The sequence below is a fragment of the Sinocyclocheilus grahami genome, unplaced genomic scaffold (assembly GCF_001515645.1).
Source record: "Sinocyclocheilus grahami isolate Dianchi unplaced genomic scaffold, SAMN03320097.WGS_v1.1 scaffold3.1, whole genome shotgun sequence".
In the NCBI taxonomy this organism is placed as follows: Eukaryota; Metazoa; Chordata; class Actinopteri; order Cypriniformes; family Cyprinidae; genus Sinocyclocheilus; species Sinocyclocheilus grahami.
Window position 1 is genome coordinate 555155 of NW_015505182.1, and position 24280 is coordinate 579434.

Below are 24280 nucleotides of genomic sequence, written 5' to 3' on the forward strand. Positions count from 1 at the left end.
AACTAATTGAAAAACATGCTCTAACCATTTGGACTAAAGCATTTTTAATAAAACCACTTATTAACAGCTATGTAATATTAAATGGTTCGCCTTTTGTCAAAGCTAATTCACTTTAAGGAGATCAAGACCACAGATCTTCAGTAACTGATTAGATTAGTAATGTTAAGCTGAGCCCTCTCTTTCTACTTTCTAACATCTCTCTCCATCTAACATGTGAATGATGTGGTCAACTCCATCTTCATGATCCCTTTTCTTCCCCCTCCTCTTTCAAATTGGCGGCTGGGTTGTTAAGGAACGAGAACAGGTATTTGGTTTCAGCACATCATCTCAGCCTGAGCATGTCATTGGTTAGCCTACATGTGGATGACAGAACGGGAACTAAAGCTGCTGTCTAATCAATGTTTGAGCTCTATAAAAAAGGTGTTAAACTCATTGGTCCCTTTATTGTGGATGTAATCCAGCAATTTTATGAAAGCTAACACACCGTGTCCTAACCAAACACGATGCAATAAAGCAGCCAGGGTGAAAAGCCAGCTACAATCAGCTCAGGTGTGGATAGAGACAGGATGTTTTCAGGGTTTTACATAAAACATGAACATACGTCCTCTTTTTTCCCAACTATGTCCTGGCTGGGATCTCTAAATTGCCTAACATGTCTAGGTTTAGGCTTCGTTTTCCTCTTGACTGGCTCTCTACAGTTCTCATACATTAAAGTGCCCCTATTATGGGTTATGAAAGGTTCATATTTTGGTTTTGGGAGTCCCCAACAACAGGTTGACATGCATGCAAGGTCAAAGAACACATTCATTGTCTTATAATATGCATTTATTTTTACCTTATTTGCTCAACGACTCCGAAACGATTCGCTCAGCGATTCATTTTTCCAAACCCCTCCTTTGAGTGACGCTACTCTGCGGTGATTGGTCCGATGACCCAGTCTGGTTGTACACCAACGTATTGCTCTATTCTTTATCATAACTCCAAGTAATAACAACGACAAACATTCACTATTCATCGACACATTTTTAGACAATTGTGAGCGATCAGATGTTGCTGTTAGCCAGAGTCAGAAACCTAATGTTACAAGCTGCGCGGAGCAAACACAACACACATAAACCATATTTATTTGCAAGCATATGTATTTTGCATGCTACAGAGAACATGAAAGCAACAATTTTTAATCACACTTACAGGTTGTGATTCGCAGGCGGAAGAAGCTGGTCCAAGTAAACTGGTTATTGATCCTTCCTTCAATAACAACTGGCATGCAAATCCCACGTTGTACGCATATAGGTTGCTGTTGCAGTCATCAGTAAAATGACGGACAAGGTTGGGCCTATACTGCTGTGGTATTGCTGGAAAAATGAACTTTAACCATTGATTCTTCACAGCCTCGTCCTTTGGCAGTGAAAAAAAATTAAAATACGGATTTACAATTGCTCGCTACAGTGTTTGAGGGATGGGGGGTTCAAGTTTTCCCAGGTCTGCGGGCGCAACAAGTGGGCGGGCAGTATGCTAATGTTTCATGTTGACGTCAACATGAAACGGCTTGGGATTTGTTTTAAAAACGACTCATTTCAATGACTCCAAGTCAACTCTTTCTTTTGAGAGACAATAACTTTATACATGGTGCACTTTCAGATTTAAAACTTTGCAGGATGTTTTCATTCACTTAGAGCTGTGTTTCACACTGCATGAAAGGTAATTTTCAAAAATCCATAATAGGGGCACTTTAAATGTATGCATATTTGCATTGGTTTGATCATTCTATGTACTGTAGATCCCACCTTCTCACAGGCCACCATTGGTTGATTATGTACAATGCTTGCACGCTATTGGGCAAACTACTTTTCAGTCATTACCTTCAACAAGTATGATATCAATAAGAAAACACAGACAAAACACAGACATTTTATGCAATTTAGAAATCCCATCTAATACATGTTCGGGAAACAAAGAAAACATATGGTCACCATAAACATAATGTAACATGGCTGTGCTTTTTAAGAAGAGCAAACTGCTTGTCACTTGAAACTTGCCTGTTTAGGACACGGTGCTGTAAACACTTACAGCACCACTTAAAACACTTATCGCATGGTTCATAAAAAGCCGTTCATCCCTGAGAGTGAATTGGAATTTGTATTAAAAGCTTTGGCCTGAAATAAAATGTCAAGTACTGAAGCATTTTATTCCCTCTTAAAATTATTTTGACTCTCCTATAAATAAAATGATAATAATATTTTTATTGTTTATTGAATAATTTTTTCATTGTAAGGTTAATATTTTAAAAGCTAGTACTGTAATGTCAAGGTTAATTTGTCAAAAAGGAACCAAGGACACGTAGATTCAATGACAGCATGAAACGTGAAAATGATTCTGCTTTGTTTAGAGGAAACTCGGTTGAACATATATTTGCATGCAAGGAGTTTGCTAAGAAAATGTATGTTTTTTCACTTCATTGAGTCTATGATGCCCTTTGGCTTTCAGAATTTATTATGCATTTCCTACAATCTGAGAGGAGAGTCTGCTGGAAATCAGAGCCCTTGGGTTTTGTCAGTGATCTGTTTTCGATAGAATGCCACATCTAGAAAATAAGCAAAAAGCTAATGACAGATTATTTGCTGAGGGCTGTTTATAATTATGATGTTCACTGCATCATTTTCTTTTTCCTCTTATTTTTCTTTTAAGTGCCTCTTTGATGACACAAATGTTTTGTTTTATTCATTTTTTCTCACTCTTTCTCCCTTAATCATTTTTTATTCTTGGGTGTTTTCCATTCCTGTTGGTCCAATGAAGGTCTCTTGAAAGGGAAAGGTATGAAAAGAGCGGTATTAATTTCACCTGCCTTTGGACTATTAATCAAGAACTAAAGCTTTTTTCTGCCTTGCATTTTAATCGATTCATACATGTCCTTCTCCTTTAGTATTGATAAATGACTGAAAGCATAGGATACATTAAAAAAAATTTCCATGACACATTTTTTTCCCTGTCATTCTAACATGACTCATAATTCATGCTTCAAAATTGATGTTGTTAGAATATAGCAATTTACCAAATCTGTAAATTTAATAACTTTATTTATAGGGCTGTCAATTTAAAGGAATGATTTACCCCAAAATTAATATTTGCTGAAAATATACTCACCCGCACATCATCCAAGATGTAGAAGAATTTGTTTCTTCATCAGAACAGATTTGTAGGAATTTAGCATTGCAGCACGCCAATGGATTCTCTGCAGTGATTGGGTGCCGTCAGAATGAGAGTCCAAACAGCTAGAAAAAAAATCACAATAATCCACACTGAACGTGTCTGTCAATTAACATCTAGTAAAGTGGAAAGCTGGTTGAAGAACTGGAATCGTATGAATTACTTGTGGATTAGTGCAATGGTTTTCAGTTGTTTTGACTCGCATTCTGACGGCACCCATTCATTGCAGAGGATCTATTGATTTGACTAATCGGCTTAATGTCATGTTGACAGCCCTATTTGTTCATTCATTCATTAATTCATTTATTTGCTTTTAAAATATTTTAGAAAAATTAGGCTACCTGATCTCATGATGAAAACGTACCTGTGGGAATTTTTTCGTCCAGACATGAAATAAGGTTACGTACCAATAAGTACATGTCACTGCAGTTTCCAACAGAAATTAACACTAGAGGCGGTAAAACAGCAAGCACTTGTAATCGTTTTCATACACAGTTATGATTACAGCTTCATATGTTACGCTTTCCGGACGTAGGCCTAATAATCTTGCTCGGTAGCTCAGCTGGACATAAGATGCGGAATCCTTGGGTGCAAATCCCGTGAAAAACATGACTCACGATGAAAGAGCTGAAAGATGAGGGATCGTAAAACAAGCTAAAACGGCATGCTGCTGATTGCGTTTTTACGTCACATTCACGTTTGTTCATACCATTCGGGTAGGTTTAGGTGTAGTGCAGGTGGCACTATATTGTAAAACGTCACCTAGCATTAGAGTTATAGTGCCACTCAATGGACATTTCAAATCATAACTGCAGTGACACGTACAAAACCAACGTCGAATAAAATGTATCCTTTTGTACGTTCATCTGTTCCCGGGGGGAAAAAAACAAACACTTTTAGTGCCACTCAGTGGACATTTCACATCAAATATGTATCGAAATATACATGACGGTACGTATTTCGCGTCTTGCGAAATAGTTCCCACAGGTACAATTGCAATTAAGTGTATGCAACAAGCCGTAATTCATGCTAAATTTTGCATCACATCATCACAGTTTTCATATATCCTGTCAAAAATGATGTACAATACGAATACAGATTGCATTCGCTCATTGAAAATCAGTTTTTCCACTGTTTGAGGTGAAAAGCAGGCGATACTGTGGGTGTGAGGACTGATCGATTAAATCAAAAACCCATTCTCTTTATTCCCTGAACACTTGCTGGTGTTGAGAGAGTGTTTGGTGGGGAAAAAGCATTTCCTGAATGTGCCTTATTGAATCTAAAGATAAATAACTAAACAGCCATGATTTTCCAGTTGTCATGGTGCATGCACAGAACCGTGTCATCTGGTAATATCCATTTGATGCAGAATTGCTCCTTGTTTATAGAGAGGATATATGCAGTTGGTAAAAGCATTTTTATGACCCGTAACAATGGATAATATCATGGAGCCTGGTTGTAAACCTTGTTTTGTGAGGGGACAAAGTAGTTTATTTACAACATTTCAATTTAACAGCCCATCATTAATACAATTTACAACAAGGTCCATGGATATTACATGAAATTTAAAATGGACCTCTGTGCTAAGTCAACGATTTTTAGGATCTCATAGGTGTTGCTTTGTGGTTTTCTGTTTTCTTGGTGCTTCTCAGTTGATGTAGCCTACTGTAGGTCCCAGTTCCTCATGCATGACACTCTTACCCCCCAGCAGAGGTCCGTTTTAATAGGACTCTCATGTGTGGGCATGGACAGGACAGGGGATGAAAGATCTACCTGTGATAATATAGTGCAATGAATAATATATAGCCATGGCATCATTTATAGAATACAGAGAGCAAAGAGTTTGTCTTTGTCTTTAGTAATAAATTTGTTGTTCTTTCACCTTGGGACTTTTCTTTTCTCCTTGGCGTTTCTCAAAAGTGAGATTTGAAATGTTTTTCTCAGCATTTGTAATAGTTTTTACATGGAATAAAAAGCAAAACTGTTTTTAAAAACTCTCATTAAATTCAGATGCCACATATCTGGGAAGTAGGATTTTGGTGTTTTAATATTCTACTTTTTCTTTTTCTATATTCTTTAATATTCTGATACACTACTGTTTAAAAGTTTGGTGTCAGTAAAATAAATAAATAAAAATTAATACCGGTACTTCTAAGTGTTATTAAGCATTCATAATGTTAGAATAAATATAATCTTTTAAACTTTCTATGCAATCAAAATACCCTTAAAAAAATGTTTTCCACAACAACAAAAAAACGTTCAAACTTGATAATAATAAGAAATAATGATTTCTTAAGTGGCAAATCAGCATATTAGAATGATTTCTGAAGGATCATGTGACACTGAAGACTGGAGTAATGGCTGCTGAAAATGAATTTAAAATATATTCTATTATGAAGTAATTTGTAAGTTGCTTGTGTTTAAGTAATCAGAATACATGCCTGCTTTTAAATGGTTGTCTAACATGCTTTTGGAGTCACAACATCCCCCAAATTAAGGGTGCTACTGTAACAGGTCCATGCTATCCAGTCAAACCATGTTCTAACTCTTTTTCTCTTTCTCCCAACAGCAGTGACGAAGACAACAAGCCATTACAAGGCAGCCAAACATCCCTAGACGGGAACGTAAAAGAGAGCGACGACAGTCTGGTGGATTATGGTGAAGGAGGAGACGGCCAGTTCAACGAGGACGGCTCTTTCATAGGCCAGTACACAGTTAAGAAGGACAAAGAGGAGACGGAAGGAAACGAGAGCTCAGAAGCCACGTCACCCGTTAATGCCATCTACTCTCTAGCATAGCACCCTAACCTGAGCACGGTGCCCCCAGCGGGCCGGAGGGTGCCACTACACACGTAAAAATACATATATATACATACAGAGAGAATTACAAGTATTCACATACAACGCACTGGCGTGCATGATCCTTCTAAACAAGGGATGGGGAAAGGCAGGTGAGCCAAAAACGGTGTTCAGAAACCTTTCTTTAAGGTATCCCCATGCCCCACACAGACTTTAGTGTGCCTTTAGGGCGACGGGGTGGACTTTTGAGCTTTTCATGTGGCTTATGCTCTTCTTTTTTATTTTGTAAATCTTTAATCTGCCCCTTCCTCCTCCTCCTAACTGTAGCTAGCATCAAAGAAACGGAGATACAAGCACCAGACCTGTGACATATCAACTGTGGGTCGACTCAACTGCAGAACGTCGGCAAATACGTTTATCATATTGATATTTCCGCAGTGAATGATCCTTTTTTTCCTCCACCGCAAATAGATGCATCTAAAAACATGAATCCTCTAGACAGTGCTGGCACGGTTTGATGTGCTTTATAAACTATGCACTATGTATTATCATTATCGTGCTTTTGGGTTAAAATTGGACGTTAGAATCTCATGTTTTCTTTTGTATGTTGACTTTCGCAACAAAAAAAAACATCCAGTTCTGACTGTATACAGTATGCGACAGGACTGATATCATGCTTTCATTTGCCATTGCTTTGTTAATATATTTTTACTGGCTGCAACTATAAAACGCCACCAATATTTATCGGCCGAGGTTACATGGCATCACTTGTAAATGAAGAAAAAAAGACAACATTTTGAAGCATGGTAGTATTTTAGCTCAAAGGACAATGGAGAGGTAATATGAAGAGTTAAATACACACTTTTTTAATAAGACTTGACGATGACGATGACGATGATGATCACGTTTGTTTTTCTTGATTTCTTTTTTTAAATCAGCTTGGTGAAGATTTCGGTGTCGGAATAAGTTTCTTCGAGGAGTCTAAAAAAGTTTGGGGTGCATCAATACATAAGTGGGTTGTCATATGAGGATTTCTAGACATGAATAACTCAACATAGACATACCGAGTTGGTAAAGAGAAGTGTACATATTGTTTGGGGTTGATCCAGTGTTGATTCTCTTTGTCGGGAGAGCAGACATGAAGACATGCCACTGTAACTGTAGTGCCGCTCTCATACTACTGTACTACCATTACTTTATCTTCTGCACTACTATGGTTCAAAAGTCTGAGGATCTGGGATTTTTAAATTTGCACCTGGAAATAAACAACACTTTAAGATTTTGAAAAATTGAAAACTAAAAATGTAGATATTTAAAGATATCAAAGTTGACAATGTTATGGATATATATAAATGATTTATTCATGCACATTATTATTATTATTTTTATTTTTAAATCATGTGCCATTTTGCAATCAGCTCTCAATAGACAAATCACTTTTCTTTTGTTCGAGAAGCTGAACACATTGGGGGGAAACACGATCGCAGCTTCTGTTTCATGCCAGTGTTAGGATTTAATTAAATAAGGAACCGATTCATTTGAAACATTGAGTCTGTTGTGACTCCTTACAGATGGTCAGATATTTTTCTTCCACATTCTAAGAACATCTGTCTTTGGATGCTTTAAAATCATCCTGGTTTTACCTAAACTTGCTGAGTTTATGCAGCTTTATTTCTGCTGTCATTAAAGCAAAAGGGCGACAAACCACATATATTAATTTTTACTAGTGATCTCAAACTTTTGGACCCCTCTACATATTTATCTTGATTTTATTTATAAAAATAATAGGGACTAATATATAAATAATTTATTGAGTCTGAGCTGTGCTGTTGAAATCTTCTCTGTGTAATGTAGATGAAAACATAATTCAGAGATCAAGGACCATGTTTGTGGCGATGTAAAATAGTCAAAAGTGATGTCACCGTTAAAAGGAGTATGTCTTATTTGTTAATTGTGCTGCTCTTTTTAGTATTTATGTCGTATCACTGCTATTGTGTTAATATTTTTGAATTTATTTAATGTAATTTCTACATAACATGAAATGGAAATATTGTGTATTTATTTTTTTCAAATAAGGCCTTGGTCATGATGTAAATATCCTTTTTTTTCTTCTTCTTTTTTTGAGCAGGCTTACTGTGTTACAATAAGTAAAAATAAAAATACTTTTGGTGCATCCCAAAATGCAAGACTCCACGCACAGGTTTGGATTTGGGTTCAGCCAGTGATCTTGGGTAATTTGAATGAGACTTGTTTTTGTGTCCTGTCATTTTAATCATGACATATTTCTTCACTCACGTCCCAATTTCACCCGGCTGACACCATGATGTAAATAGCAAATGCTGTAGAGCTGTACCATTGTAGCATTCTGCACTGAGGATGATACCTTTTTTGTAAACATTTGAATTGTGTTATGCAAGAGAAAATGGTTTGTCTGTTCATGTATTACTTCACCACAGGCTCCCATAATGCCTTTCACCTGTGACACGGCCCAGCTGATCATGCTCTTTGAAAGGGCTGAATATCAGGTCATAACTCCCTGATAGGGATGCATTGTCGTATACAATGCCTTCGCAGTAAAGAAATACGTGTTAATGAAATTGATTGGATCCATCAGATCTGCTTTCTCTCCAGTACCTCAAAGCAATACTGTCCTCGTTTGCCTTTCGCTCTTCTGTTTTCTGCACAGCTTTTGTAGTGACTTACATGCACAGACAACTCTTTAGATCACACGTGATGTTGTTGTAGCTTTGTGAGTCACACGGTTTAACATCAAGGCAATTCAGAGTCGGCTTAAAACTATTTTGACCAACCTTGCCTTGAAATTCTGCAGCCACTTTTATCGTCCTCACAGATTGTTCCCCTGTCCATGAGTTGTTGTGGACTAGCGATGTTCAAAAATATATACAACTATATATCTGTTGGTATATTGCTTATTCTGTCTTTCTCCCAATGTCGGATCATCTGTGTACTTAACTGGTAACATACATAATTTAGTTACCATAAAACAAAGAGTACAATAATCGCCACAGCTATTCTCATGACACGTTTGATTTTTTTCAAAACCATACATGTTGATTATTATTATCATCCTTATTTAATTTTTAGCCATTTGTGCATCGGAGCAGCTTTTTAAATCGCTGATCATGCTGGTTAACAGTGTTTATTTTTTTTCTGTAAATCTGGCCAAGGAAATGGTCAGTCATTATTGTTCAACATGTATGCGTGTATGACGAGATGCTGCAACTTAATCTGCTCGAGACGCCTTTCTTTATAGTAAAGCTGTGTCATTTTCTCAACCTTCTGATCTGTCCTTGCCTCTGATTAAAAAATTGTTTCACTTTTTAAACTCTTAATGGAAATGTGTCAAGTTTACCAACCAAACCAGTGAGTCATAAGTATCACATAAATCTTCATATAGGAAGAAATTTGGGTTTTGAGGATTTTATAGAAGGAAAATTAAAGCGTTAACTATTCAGAATTGGATTGAGAATGAATTTTGAATTGACGTAGCAAATGGGCAGATTCAGACTTGAACTAAAGTATACAATTTAAAATGTAATTGACTTTAATTTAGGTGAAAATATATAAAATTATGTAACAGCTTAACAATTATATAATTATAATTTTAATAATTGTATTATACACTGTAAAAATTTATATATATATATATATATATATGTGTGTGTGTGTGTGTGTGTGTGTGCTTGTTTGCTATTCATTTGCTATATGTATGTAGCAAACACACAGATGCATATATTTAGATAAACACACACTTATATATAACTTATATATTACTATCTATATACGTAGCAAATGAGCAGATTTAGACTTGAACTAAAGTACATGAATTAAAATGTCATTGAATTCAAAATGTTATTACATTTAATTGTTAAATATTGTATATACTTCATTTTTATATATATAAAAGGGTATATGTATAATTTATTTTTTTACATGACTTTTTATATTAGATGAAAGAAACTCAAAGAAGTGTCCTTTTTAATTTGGTTTTATAATGATATAAAATAGTACTTTAATATTTCATGTTAATTATAAAATACTATTAAATATAAATATGTAATTTATTATAGTTTGTATGAATAATTTTTTAATATGTACGTGTACATTCTAATCAGTGTCATTTATATTCAAGGTAGGTTAACACTAGATTAAAACCCATATGATGCAGATCTCTGTTCATCATTGTCTCCAGTAATCTGGCCTCTGTTCAACAGGCCAACTCATCATCCACACTACATTTGAGTGAGCCACAGCTCTCCCCATTGATTTTACCCATATCCGGATGATACAATGACTTCCACAGCTAATGTAGCCGATACGACCTCTTTCTTTTACTCAGATGGCAAGAGGCACACAAAAAACGAGTGGTGAAATAAATAACAAGCCTGTGACGATAAATCTGTTGTGGACCCTGGAAAGAGTGTACCATAGACATATTTTATTTAGGAGAGATGAATACATTTTGCCTTGACCCCCCCCTGAGACTGGTAAATATTAATGCCCTCTGCCTTCCGCCATCTGAGAGAAAAGCCAGACCTTTTAAACACCTGTCACATATATCTCTCACGGACACCATTAACTAAAATAGCCATGGCCAAAGCTTCAAGCCACCTTTCAGCAGCAGATAGGATTCTGTAATTACTTCTTTAAATAAATGGGGTTAAGTTACTCTCTTAATGCAGCTGCATTGACAAAGTGCAGTCGAATGATTCATGTGAAAGCGTGGCGCAACATTAACCTGAGATTGGTTTTCATTAAATGTGTTGTTTACTAATGAAAACAGAGTTTTGTTCGAGTTTATGTCGTTTAAGAAATAGTCAACTTAAATAATTAGCTGCAAATTCACCCTCAGGCCATCCAAGATATAGAGAAGTTTGTTTCTTCATCAGAACAGATTTGGAGAAATTTAGCAGTACATCACATGCTCTCCATTGGATCATCTGCAGTGAATGGGTGCCGTCAGAAAGTGACGTTATGAATAGAGCACAAGAGGTATTTTTGCTGGAAGCAATAGTTAAAACATCCTATGGATTTGTTTACAAACATCCAACTTTTTCCTTCAGACGTTATTGATGGACTGGAGTCATATGGATTACTTGTAGATTATTGTGTTTTTCTCAGCTGTTTGGACTCTCATTCTGACGGGACACATACACTACAGAGGATCCATTGTGAGCAATGCTAAATTTCTATAAATCTGTTCTGATGAGGAAACAAACTCATCTGCATCTTGGATGGTCTGAAAGTAAGAACATGTTCGGCAAATTTTTATTTTAAAACGAACTATCCCTTTAAGCTGACAACATTTTAAAGGGGTCATATGATGCTGCTAAAAAGAACATTATTTTGTGTATTTGGTGTAATGAAATGTGTTTATGCGGTTTAAAGTAAAAAAAAACATAGAGTGCTCACACGTCAACTATATTTCAACTCACTTCTTTCATTAGTTTTTCATCCATCAAGGGGCTAGACATCAGACAGTATGGCCAAAAACCTGATTGATTAATTTTGCCAATGCAAACGGTCTTGTCATGGCATAGTGTGCAATATTTTAGAAAGTTTAGTAATGGAATTGAAAACATTCTTGACTTGACTCACACCACAGACAAGCACAAGAAGCTCATTAACACAAAGTGATAATGACAAACAATGCAATATTTAAATACTGAAATAAAAGTAATGAAAATAATATATAAGGATTAATTTATATTCTGTGTTGACTTCTGTACATTTCCTCAAGCAGCATGAATACTGTTAACATGGCATCAAAATAAAAATATGTGCATCTTAAAACCTGCTTGCATGTGCGGTGTGAAACAGACCTGACACTTAGCTTTGAGCTCATCCATGTTCATGATGCTTTAGTGAATCCATTTGTGTTTATTGATTATTCTGTTAGAGAACCATATTTCACATGACATCAGGCTAACTGTCCGTTTTGTAAACTGCAAACATTAGCTCTTTGCTTCTTTATATGGGCAATAAAATCACCAATAACTGTTCTGCAAAGTCAACCACTTTATAGATGACAGTTGCTAAATCTACTTGTAATTATGTTACCAAAGAATGTACATCATGTTCTAGTAGGTTTGGCTGGAACTGTGTAATTTGCGTTAACTCTGAGTTGAGCTGAGGAGTGTGAGCTGCTGTTAGTCAGTGTCCAGCCATGTTTCACAGCCACCTGCGACTTCAAAGGTAAAGACAGAAAGACTGTCCATTCTTATCTGAGACTGCCGTTTTTTTACCCAGCTCTTTGCTGTCTGGCCAAGAGTCAGTGGGGCACTGAGACCACCTGCAAAGCTTTACTGACAGATAAGCCGCGTGATGTTCTTCATCAAAGATGATGTGTACATCATGATTTGGCAATTGTAATTTTAGCTTATCGTTCTATGGTTTTAATAAAAGTTTAGTTTTGACGTCAGATGCAAGCAAAAGGAATGGTAGTGCTTGTTTTATCTTCATAATTTGCAATTAAAACATTTAAATATTAAACCAATGATCAAAAACAACATTTTTGTTCAGGACTGATTTAAAAAATTTGGAGTCAGTAGTTTTATTTATTTATTTGTTTGTTTATTATAAGAAATTAATACGTTTATTTACATTTACATTTACATTTAGATATTTAGCAGACGCTTTTATCCAAAGTGACTTACAATTGGGGAATACATAAAGCGATTCTTCTTAAAAGAGGCAAACAGATACAGGAAGTGCTTGTAATACCAAGTTTTTAGACATTGTTCAAATAAGTACACGCTAGAAAGAGAAGGAATAGATAAAGAGATAGAATTTTTTTTTTTATGATGATGAAGTCAAGTAGCTTCGAAAGAGATGAGTTTTCAGCTGTCGCTTGAAAGTGGTCAGGGATTCAGCATTCCGGATAGGGGTGGGAAGATCGTTCCACCAGCCAGGAATGGTGAACGAGAATGTTCTGGAAAGTGATTTTGAGCCTCTCTGTGATGGTACCATGAGGCGTCGCTCACTAGCGGAACTCAGACTTCTGGAGGGGATGTAGATTCGTAGAAGTGAGTGGAAGTAGGCGGGTGCTGAGTCTGTGGCTGTTCTATATGCAAGCATAAATGTCTTGAACTTGATTCGAGCCGCAACCGGTAGCCAGTGCAAGGAGATAAAGAGAGGTGTAACGTGGGCTCTTTTGGGCTCGTTGAAGACCAGTCGTACCGCTGCATTCTGAATCATTTGTAGAGGTTTGATTGTGCTTGATGGCAGTCCAGCCAGAAGAGCACTGCAGTAGTCCAGCCTAGAAATGACAAGGGCCTGGACAAGAAGTTGTGCAGCATGCTCCGTTAGAAAGGGCCTGATCTTTCTGATGTTGTGCAAGGCAACCCTGCAAGGTCTTTGCAATGTGGTCTTTGTAGGTCAGCTGGTCATCAAAGATTATACCAAGATTTCCGACCGAAGTTGATGGGGTAATTGTAGAAGAACCTATAGCTAGATGGTGAACTTATGCTGTAGAGTTGGAGTGGCAGGGAAGACAAGAAGCTCAGTCTTTGCCAGGTTGAGCTGTAAGTGATATTCTTTCATCCATGCCGAGATGTCTGCCAGGCAGCCTGAGATCCGTGCAGCTACCGTTGGATCATCTGGTTGAAATGAAAGATAGAGCTGTGTGTCATCAGCATAGCAATGGTAGGAGAAGCCATGTGCCTGTATGATGGGACCCAGTGATGTTATGTATATGGAGAAGCGGAGGGGTCCAAGAACTGATCCCTGAGGAACCCCAGTGACAAGTTGATGTGCTTTGGATACCTCCCCTCCCCAAGACACCCTGAAAGACCTACCAGTGAGATAGGATTCAAACCAGCGAAGTGGAATCCCTGTAATGCCCATTGAAGAGAGGGCAGACAGGAGGATCTGATGATTGACAGTGTCAAAAGCAGCAGAAAGATCCAGCATGGTCTTTGAAGGTCAGCTGGTAATCAAAGATTACACCAAGATTTCTGATCGAAGTTGATGTGGTAATTGTAGAAGAACCTTCACTCTTAAAAATAAAGGTGCTTCACGATGCCATAGAAGAACCATTTTTGGTTCCACAAAGAACCATTCAGTCAAAGGTTCTTTAAAGAACCTTTGACTGAATGGTTCTTTGTGGAACCAAAAATGGTTCTTCTATGGCATCGCTTGAAGAACCTATTGAAGCACCTTTATTTTTAAGAGTGTAGCTGGATGGAGAAATCATACTGTAGAGTTGGAGTGGCAGGGAAGACAAGAAGCTCAGTCTTTGCCAGGTTGAGCTGTAGGTGATATTCTTTCATCCATGCCGATTTAGTAAGGATGCATTAAATTGATCAAATACGACAGTAAAGTCATTTATAATGTTACAAATAATTTGAAATTTCAAATAAATTCTGTTCTTTTAAACTTTCTTTTCATTAAAGAATGCAGAAAAATATCATGTTTTTTTATAAAAATGTTAAGCAGAACAATGGTTTTTAACATTATTAATAATAATGATAATAATAAAATGTTTCTTGAGCAGCAAATCAGCATATAGAATTATTTCTGAAGGATCATGTGACACTGAAGACTGGAGTAATGGCAGCTGAAAATTCAGCTTTTCCTCCACAGGCATATATTTTCAAATATATTAAAATATATTTACAGTATAACATCTGAAATACAAACATAATCTAGTATTTTAAATTGTATTAATATTTCACAATATTACTTTTGGCTGTAATTTTGATCAAAAAATTGGTGAGCATAAAAGACACAAACGCAATGTGAAGTATGTAAAGAATTCCACTATTTTGAGCAATATTTTTTAAATAATTTTATGTTGCCAATTTTATGTAAATATATATATTATTTTTAAATGAATAGGGTGAATTGGGGCTACTTTTTTTTTTACTGTCACAAAGTAGTCCAATTTTCTGAATTCACCCATATGTTGTATGAAAATAATGAACCATTTATAAACACAATTTGCCTTTTGAATTTTTTTTTATTTAAAATTTCATGTTTTAGCTAAATGTTTCAATCCTTCATCCCATCACTACACAATTCACTAGTTGCTTGCCATGTTATCAGAAACTGAAACAGCTGATGACACACACTGTACACTCCAAACAACACATCCTGAGTGCCAGTCATCATTCAACACCCCTCCTACTCTGATGACATCACTGCAGTTCGGCTTAACTGTCCAAGTGACTGTCTACTTAAATGCATATGGAAAAGTAGTGCCAGCTCTTCTAATAAGGGTGACAGATCACAGAAATGAGGTAAGAGCCGCTCTGTGGAGCTTATAGCTTTTTTCAGTATCGCACAAAAACAATTAGGCCTGACGGTGGTAGTTGCTGTGTCTAGTTTGTGTTGTCTACACTAGAACATGCCTTGTTCTCCAACCGTTTCCTTCTGTCCCTCTCAAATATATGCCCAGTATTGATCCTGGCTGATGGACATACAGTTGTCTGTCAGGTGACATCTGTTCCAGACTCAATCTCTCTGAGTGCACCATATGCAATCAGTCATTCTCTGTCTAAATGAAAAGCCTGCTTTTGTGTGTGTGTTTATTGTGTTTGTATGACATACATCAAACACAGTGTCACTTTAGATATTTCCAATACATATATGGGTCAATGACATCACAGTCCAGATCGAAAAATACATTAAAAATGCAGTTTACACAGACTTGCATATATTTATATATATAATATTTTTTGGTATATTATATTATATTAATTATATTTTATTTTATTTTAACACACAGTCAAACCAAAATTTATTCAGACACCTTCAACATGTCTCACATTACCCTTCTTTGAAAAAGCATGCTAGTTCAGGTACCCTAACCCTAACCTCTAATGCATATTTATCATATTCATTAATATGCATGATTCAAACAAACATTCACATCTTGAAAGACATGATTGAAAACTTTTATGTACATTCAAGTTTATTAAATGTAATTTACTTTAATGTAAAGGAAATACAAATGTATAAAAACAAAAGAAGAATACATAAAGAAATTAAGAAACTGCCAGAGATTCCAGTGGTGTGACAAATGCATATTTCTACCTTTCAACATTAATCAGGGACATGTGACATTTGTCACCCACTGATCATTAATCAAGGAGGAAAAACAAAAGGCAGCCGTGAGTAATCTTATTACCATTCATTTGTCAAACAGGCCTGGTCTGAACGTCAGGCAGCACTCTGTGCTTAAAAGCTACAGCTTCCATCACTCATCAAGCTCTCAATAATTAATGTCACTTATGGCATCTGACCAGAGCAGCAGACCAATGTAAAGCTAATGCTATGTGCGGTGGAAAGGTGCAACAGAAAGATGTTTTCCATCCTTCTGTCAGTCCGTCCAAAGGAGGATGGGAGTGTGGGGGGTGGGTGTTCTGCTCCCTGAGGCCAAATTAAAGCAGATCTGACTGAACAGCCCCAGCTGGCACAATGGGTGGATGCCACTGGAAGTCAATTAACTCACATGTCACCGAGACATACCTCCCTCCCCCGTTCTTCACTCTTTCCAGTCTTGACAGTGTGGTGCCATGGGTGCCATCGCCACTGAGCATGAAGAAATGAAGAGTAACTAATCACCCCACTGAAGGGAAGGGGGTCTAAAATAAATATATATGCTATTAATAATTCATTTAAGGTCCTCAAAGTCAGAGATATTAATCTTTCAAATACGCATTTCATTACTTTTGCTGTCATCTGTTGTTTTCTAAGTCAGCAGATAATTGGGTTCATTTATTCTACCTGTTTCACATTAAATTCTTTTAATTATTATCAGTAAATTATTTTTATAGATAGTAACAAAATGTAGGCAATAAAAATTGGGTAATCGTTCACTTGAACAATTTTAAAAGAGCAATGATGCACGGTGGGTCTGAAATAATATAGTTCTGCTTTATCAGGAAGTATCTGAAGATAGTAAGACTTGAAGGCAAGTTATATATATATATATATATATATATATATAGCGGGTAAAATAAGTATTGAACACGTCACCATTTTTCTCAGTAAATTTATTTCTAAAGGTGCTGTTGACATGAAATATTCGTCGGTAACAACCCAAATAATCCATACATACAAAGCAAACAAAACAAATAAGTTCAGAAATTAAGCTATTGTCAGACTCTGTTCCATGTTTTGTGTGTGTTTTGCTCCCCATGTGTTTCCATGCCCTTATTTGGTTTTCCTGTTCCTGCTCTCTGATTGTTTCCCATTTGTTTCCAGCTGTGTTTTCCCTCATGTTATTATGTTTCATTAGTTACAGGTGTTTCTCGTCATGTCTTGTGTATTTAAAGTGTTCCCGGTTCTTAGTTCTTCGTCCGGTATTGTTTATGTCAACCTCCTAAGCTACATGTGTTTTCCTGGTTCCCTTGATGTCATTAAAATCTCCTTGTTGATGTACTCCTCGTCTCCTCGCTCCCTCACAGTAGCGAACGTGACAGCTATGTGTAATAAAATGGAATGACGCAGGGGAAAAGTACTGGACACAAGAAGAAAGGGCGGTGCAAAAAGGCATGGAAAGCCAAGACACCAGCTGAAATCTATCAATAATTAGAAAGCAATCCTGCCCCTTGTCAGTGGAAATAATATTAGCTGGTTCAGTCCCAACTGGTGGTTTATAAAAGGTTTCTCATTACCAAGGTGTCACACAAGAAACATCTCATGATGGGTAAAAGCAAAGAGCTCTCTGAAGATCTTTGCAACCTTATTGTTGCAAAACATACCCATGGCATTGGTTACAGAAGAATTTCTAAACTTCTGAATGTTCCAGTGAGCACTGATGGGGCCATAATCTGGAAGTGTAAAGAACATCATTTCACCATAAACCGGCCACGACCAGGTGCTCCGCGCAAGATTTCTGACAGAGGAGTAAAAATAATTATCAGAAGAGTTGTCCAACAGCCAAGGACCACTTGTGAAGAGCTTCAGAAAGACCTGGAATTAGTAGGTACAAGTAATGCACTCAACTGCCGTGGCCTGTATGCACGCTCACCACACAAGACTCCTTTGCTGAAGAAAAAGCATTTTGAAGCTTGTTTAAAGTTTGCTGCACAACATTTAGACACGTTTGTAAAATACTAGCAGAATATAGTGTGGTCAGATGAGACAAAAATTTAACTCTTTGGATGCCATAATACACACCATGTTTGGAGGTCAAATGGCACTGTACATCACCTCAAAAACACCATACCAAGAGTGAAGTTTGGCGGTGGGAAGATCATGGCATGGGGCTGTTTTTCAGCATGGCACTGGCAAACTGTATATAATTGACATTCTTGGTAAAAATCTGTTGCCATCTACCAGGATGATGAAGATAAAACAAGGGTGGACATTTCAGCAAGATTGATCCCAAACACGCAGCCAAGGAAACTCTCAATTGGTTTCAGAGAAAGAAAATAAAGCTGCTAGAATGGCCCAGCCAATCATCTTACTTGAAATCAATAGAAAATCTATGGAAAGAACTAAAGATCAGAGTTCATAGAAGAGGCCCACAGAACCTTCAAGATTTGAAGACTGTTTGTGTGGAAGAATGGGCCAAAATCACACCTGAGCAATGCATGTGACTAGTTTCTCCATTCAGTAGAGGTCTTGGAGCTGTCATTACCAACAAAGGCTTTTGTACAATGTATTAAATAAATTTCAGTAAGCGTGTTCAATACTTTTTCCCTGTGTCATTCCATTTTATTACACATACCTGAGCAATGCATGTGACTAGTTTCTCCATTCAGTAGAGGTCTTGGAGCTGTCATTACCAACAAAGGCTTTTGTACAATGTATTAAATAAATTTCAGTAAGCGTGTTCAATACTTTTTCCCTGTGTCATTCCATTTTATTACACATAACATAATTTCTGAACTTATTTATTTTGTTTTCTTTGTAAGTATGGATTACTTGAGTTGTTACCGACATCTGGTGAAAATGTCATGTCAACAGTACCTTTAGAAATATATTTACTGAGAAAAACGATGACGTGTTCAATACTTTTTTTACCCACTGTTTATCTATCTATATATATATATGTATACACACACACACACACACACACACACACACACACACACACACACACAGTCAACCAAAAATTACTAACAGTACCTTTAGAAATATATTTACTGAGAAAAACGATGACGTGTTCAATACTTTTTTTACCCACTGTTTATCTATCTATATATATATATGTATACACACACACACACACACACACACACACACACACACACACAGTCAACCAAAAATTAATCAGATATCAGATATAATTTTTTTATGTTTTTACTAGTGGGTGCAGGACACTATAGTTAATTTATGTAAGTGAGGATAGCAAAATAAAGTAAACTGTGACATATTATACCCAAAAATTCTTCATACAGTGGACTACCAGTAAAATTGATAAACAATTTGGGACCAAACATTATTCAAACACTTTGACCTGACCGTGTTTTGCTCAAGTGTTTTTTCTTTAATTGCTAATGTGACCTTTTCACACCACAGACTGAACAAAATTAAGCATTGATTGGTAATTAATTGACCTAAATTGGTATTATCTAATTGTGTACTTAAATTTAACAGCTGACAGCTATTTAACCTAATTAATTATATACCTTTCTATCAGAAGTTATCTGACATTACCCAGATGAATTTGTTCTGACACAGTTTAACTCTGAGTTCTTGTCGTATTTTATAACCATTTTCTAAACTATAGCAAATAAACTGTGATAATGTGAGAAATATTATATTATATTAAATATACTGTATATACAGTATATATATATATATATATATATATATATGAATTTATGCTGATACTCCAGTCTTCAGTGTCAAATGATCCTTCAGAAATCATTCTAATATGCTGATTTGGTGCTCAAGTAATATTTATCATAATGATCAATTTTGGTGATTTTTGTCAGGATTCTTTGATAAACACAAAGTTGAAAAGAACAGCATTTACCTGAATAGAAATCTTTTGTAACATTATACATGTCTTTACTGACACTTTTGATCAATTTAAAGCATTCTTGCTGAATACAGTATTAATTTATTTCAAAGAATCTTACCTTTATTACCATACCAAAGTACAATAATAAAGTACAAAAATCGCTAACTCGTTGTCCAGCTTTACTCTTTCTAACGGGTAGCTGTCAAGACAAGTGATTTGAAGTAATGTGCATGGAAAGCAAGTGCATTCTGCAGTTCTGTCAATCTCGCTAATCGTCACGCAGAGGGATTCTTTTATCTCGGCATCTGAGCCACGTCTCTCCGGATACACAGTTCATAGAGCTTGCGCATCACTTTCGTCTGGAGAGCTTCTCGCATGGCATCATGCTGAAAGGAATTTCATCTCATTCTACAATTAAAAGTCTTCTCTTTAGTGGCTGAGATCAGAAAAAGGGCGTCTGGCCCGGTTAAGGTTGATGTTCATTTGGGAAATTATCGAAACGCCAAGGTTTTGGCCAAGCCTGACGTCAGATGGACAAAAAGCACTGTCTTGTGACAAAGTGGAGTCACCTCCAGACTTCTGAGGACCTCCAAAAATGTCAGCCTCCCCAGGAAGATCACCCATCAGACAAGAGATGATAGCCATCTCTCCTTCCCCCTCCTTTGATGGATCAATGGTCCTGCTCTCTCATATTCTCTCTATCTAGATAATGGGGTTTAATGGGTCGTGTCCCATGGGATTCATCCACTGTGATAAGAGACGAGGGGTGTGGTCTGTTTAGGGTCCGGGTGGCTCATCTGTTGTGGGTCCGCTCCTCTTGTGGCCATCACTGAACTGTCGTCCTTTTCATGTCCGAATTTTATTAAATTTTCAATATGCACAACAGGACTGAAGAATTAATCAGACTCAAATTACATATGCAACCATCTGCACATGCTGCTTCAAATGACAAAGATTAATTCTGTTTGCATGGCTAATTTTGTAATCCATCTAGAGCTCAGTATGAACACACATTTCTCTACAAAAGATTTTGATTATAGCCCATTGTGCTTCCTGGAGACAGTGTTAAAATGAAGAAATTAAGAAAGCCAAGTGTTGGAGTTTAATGTGTTTCAAAGCAGAGTCGAATATATTCATTTATATAAAATCGTTCACATTTTGTGTGTGTGTGTGTGTGTGTGTGTGTATCTTAGGTTAGATTTTAGTATTAGTATTAGTAGAAAATTCACAGCCATGTCAATAAAATTAATGATTTAAGATCTAACTTTGGTTTCTTAAAACAGTTTATTTGATTTAAATTCAATTATTGTGATTTTTTAAATTTGTCAAAAAAAAAAGTTCCATGGAATATTCACCTTAAAGGGATAGTTCACCCAAAAATCTTTAAATCATCTTTACTGTTCTACTGAGAAAAAAGTCACCTACAACTTCGATGATTTGAGGGTGAGTAAATTACGGAATGACCAGACAGAAACACTATCAGCATAATATTCAATTCACATAGATGACATGCTTTGTAAGTCGGTTTTTGTTTATGTTGCAGACGGACACGACTCTTGGCATGGATGAAGCATCATGGAAAAGCAGAAATTTTCAGTGCAATTGCAGGTATATACTGTATGTCAAGCATAATTCATTAAATCTCTTATGCACCAAAAGTAGCCAAAATAAATAAATAAGTATACGAGTTCCATTTGGCCAATCATGTGATATCAATAAAAAATATATATATCATTTTTGTGATTTAATAATAAAATGCTGTTTTAACCATATTGGTCAAAAGTATACGTAGTATAAGTTTTCATTCATTCGTTTATTGTGCATCTTTAAGACAAAATTTAGTCTTTGTGTTTTGCACCTAAATTTTATTCTGGCAAAGGGCCATAAAGATCTCTGCCTTTTCTGTTCTTTCAGCAACACATAAACATACACTGAGTGACAGATTTTCTTCTGACATCAATAGCTATTCATTACATGGCCTGAACAAAGAGAATCAGAATACGTATCACATCAGGCAGACGGACACACACACGGGCTGAGTGCCTGAATCACATGCGCGCGGCCACAGTCCGTGACAGCATTGATGAGATTTGTAGAGACTCCAGCAGTCAAAATGAAAATTAATACGACAGCAGGGACTGGCGCGCACAGTCAATCAGGGTCCAGGCTCTTAGTATTGGCCTGGTGAGGTCCGGCTTAGATGGGCAGTGTCAGTCTCTGGGGACAAGGGCATTGAAAAATGATCACATCCTCTTGTCTGAGCCAGGGGAGAATGAGGAGTCTGGAACTTCCTGGAATCTTGTAGAATAAATTCATTTAAAACCATCGTGTTCCAGTGTAATTTGCCATGGCTTGACAGCTATTTAATCTCTCCTTTCATGACTTCATGCTGAGACAACACAATCAATTAACAAATCTCTTTGTCTTCATCTGTGCCAAGCATTTCGCATTGCATTTTGTATTTTCCCTCTCCTTCGCATGGGCATACTAACTTCAATTTCAAGATTAGTTTATTACTGGATTAGGCCCTTGAGCAACTTTTGCCTGAAACTAGTTTTCTTAATCATATTATGTCTGTATATTTGTGTTCCAGTGTCCAATTTTTCAAAACCAATTATTAAAAAAGAAGAAATTGGATGGCATATCTTTATGCTGTGTTTCATTTCTCTATTCTAAAGAAAACATCCTTCAGCATTTAATAAAATTAGTGATAGTCGAAGTTTGGCTTTTCAGTCTTAAGTTTTGAGCAGATTTATTAGCCAAAACAAAGTTCTTCAAAAAATGTTGCTATCTTTTCCAACCTATTATGTATCTTTTCCTGTATAGATCTCCCTTGACTACAAGTATTACCAATAAAAAAGGTTAAGAAAAACCCAAAGGAAAATTTTATTGCTTGCACTTTTATTGCTTATGATGCTTAATTGAGTTGTGTTTCAACAAAGTATCAAATTCATTTCAAATGTTTCTCCTTTAATTCCTAGATCAGTGGTTCTCAAACTTTTTATACAGAGTATCACCTCAGAAAACATTTGGCTCTCCAAGTACCACCATAATGACCAACATTAAAATAAAGTAGCGTAGTAGGCCTACCTATACAGCTACAGCTCTGCACAGTTAAAAAAGGAGGCAGTTTTATTCCTAATAGGAATATTTATTGTTGTCAGCCACTTTAACATTAACACTGCACAGTGCTTACAAACAGGTAAATAAAAAACTGAAAAAATTATTAAATTAAAATGTGTTGCACCTAAAAGTTTAGTAAAAACCTTCAATCAAATAAAGATTACATTACAATGTATTGTGTTTTAACATTAAAGGGGTCATATGATGCGATTTCAAGTTTTCCTTTCTCTTTGGAGTGTTACAAGCTGATTGTGCATAGATAAGATCCCTGAAGTTGCAAAGACTAAAGTCTCAAAACTAAAGAAATATTCTTTATCAAATTTAAGACTCTGCCACGCCCCCCTAAAATGGCTCGTTCTAACACGCCCCCACATATCTACCTCACTATGTGGAAATATTAGCATAATGCCGCCCAAATGTGCAATATGACCCCTTTAATTAATATTTAGGCCTAATTTAGTGATTCCTCTGAGTACCACTAGTGGTACCACACTTTGAGAACCACTGTCCTAGATGAATAAAAATAGACACATATGAGGTAAATTTTCACACACAGTGGAAGTTTAGAGCTATAATATTAATAGATCATTTGGTCAATTTTGAGATATCTTGTTTTTTATTGCAAAGCTACTGTTGAGATTGTTTCTGATATACTTTAGGAGAGACCTTTTTCAGAGGAAACTTCTGAGAAGCATGTGCCCATTAGTTCTTGATTTAAACAGTTGTGACCAACTATTTTATGTTTTATTTAATTATATTTTTTGTAAATTGGTGGAATCTACGCAATTTACCATTTGATAGGGCGAAAGATTTCCCCACAGATTTCGCAACGGGTTCAGTCGGTCATTTGAATTTGCCATGTTGACCAACAGAGAATGAATAATGGACCTCTTTTGTCTGCAAACTTTTGGGAAAATTTTGCTAATGTGACTGTACCTTAATTCATATAAATTCTTATTCTCACTCTTTGTACGACCTGCTAGCCTACACCCCACTGACAGGTAGATTTAGGGGTGGACTTTAATGCTTACATGGTTTTCTAAAAACTCTAGAGGAAGAAACTAATTTAATTTCAGTCATTTTGAATAAAATGAGTGTCCTGCCTGTTCTGTGGTTTACTATACTTTCTACTTTCAGACATATTTGTATGCAGCAGCGTTGTGTAATATTATTCAGACATTATTCATAGTCTTTTTGAATCAGTGATGGT

General features: G+C 36.3%; 1 protein-coding gene across 9 annotated transcripts in view; it reads left to right on the top strand.

The window, feature by feature from the left end:
• Nucleotides 1–6358, top strand: part of LOC107557737 (neurofascin) — a 69996-nt gene extending 63638 nt beyond the window's left edge. For all 9 annotated transcript variants that reach the window (XM_016241448.1, XM_016241294.1, XM_016241670.1 and 6 more), the window contains one exon: nt 5777–6358. In XM_016241448.1, coding sequence (XP_016096934.1) covers nt 5777–6005 — 229 coding nt within the window. In that variant the 3' untranslated portion in view covers nt 6006–6358. The remainder of the gene's footprint in view (nt 1–5776) is intronic.
• The last annotated feature ends 17922 nt before the right edge of the window (nt 6359–24280 follow it).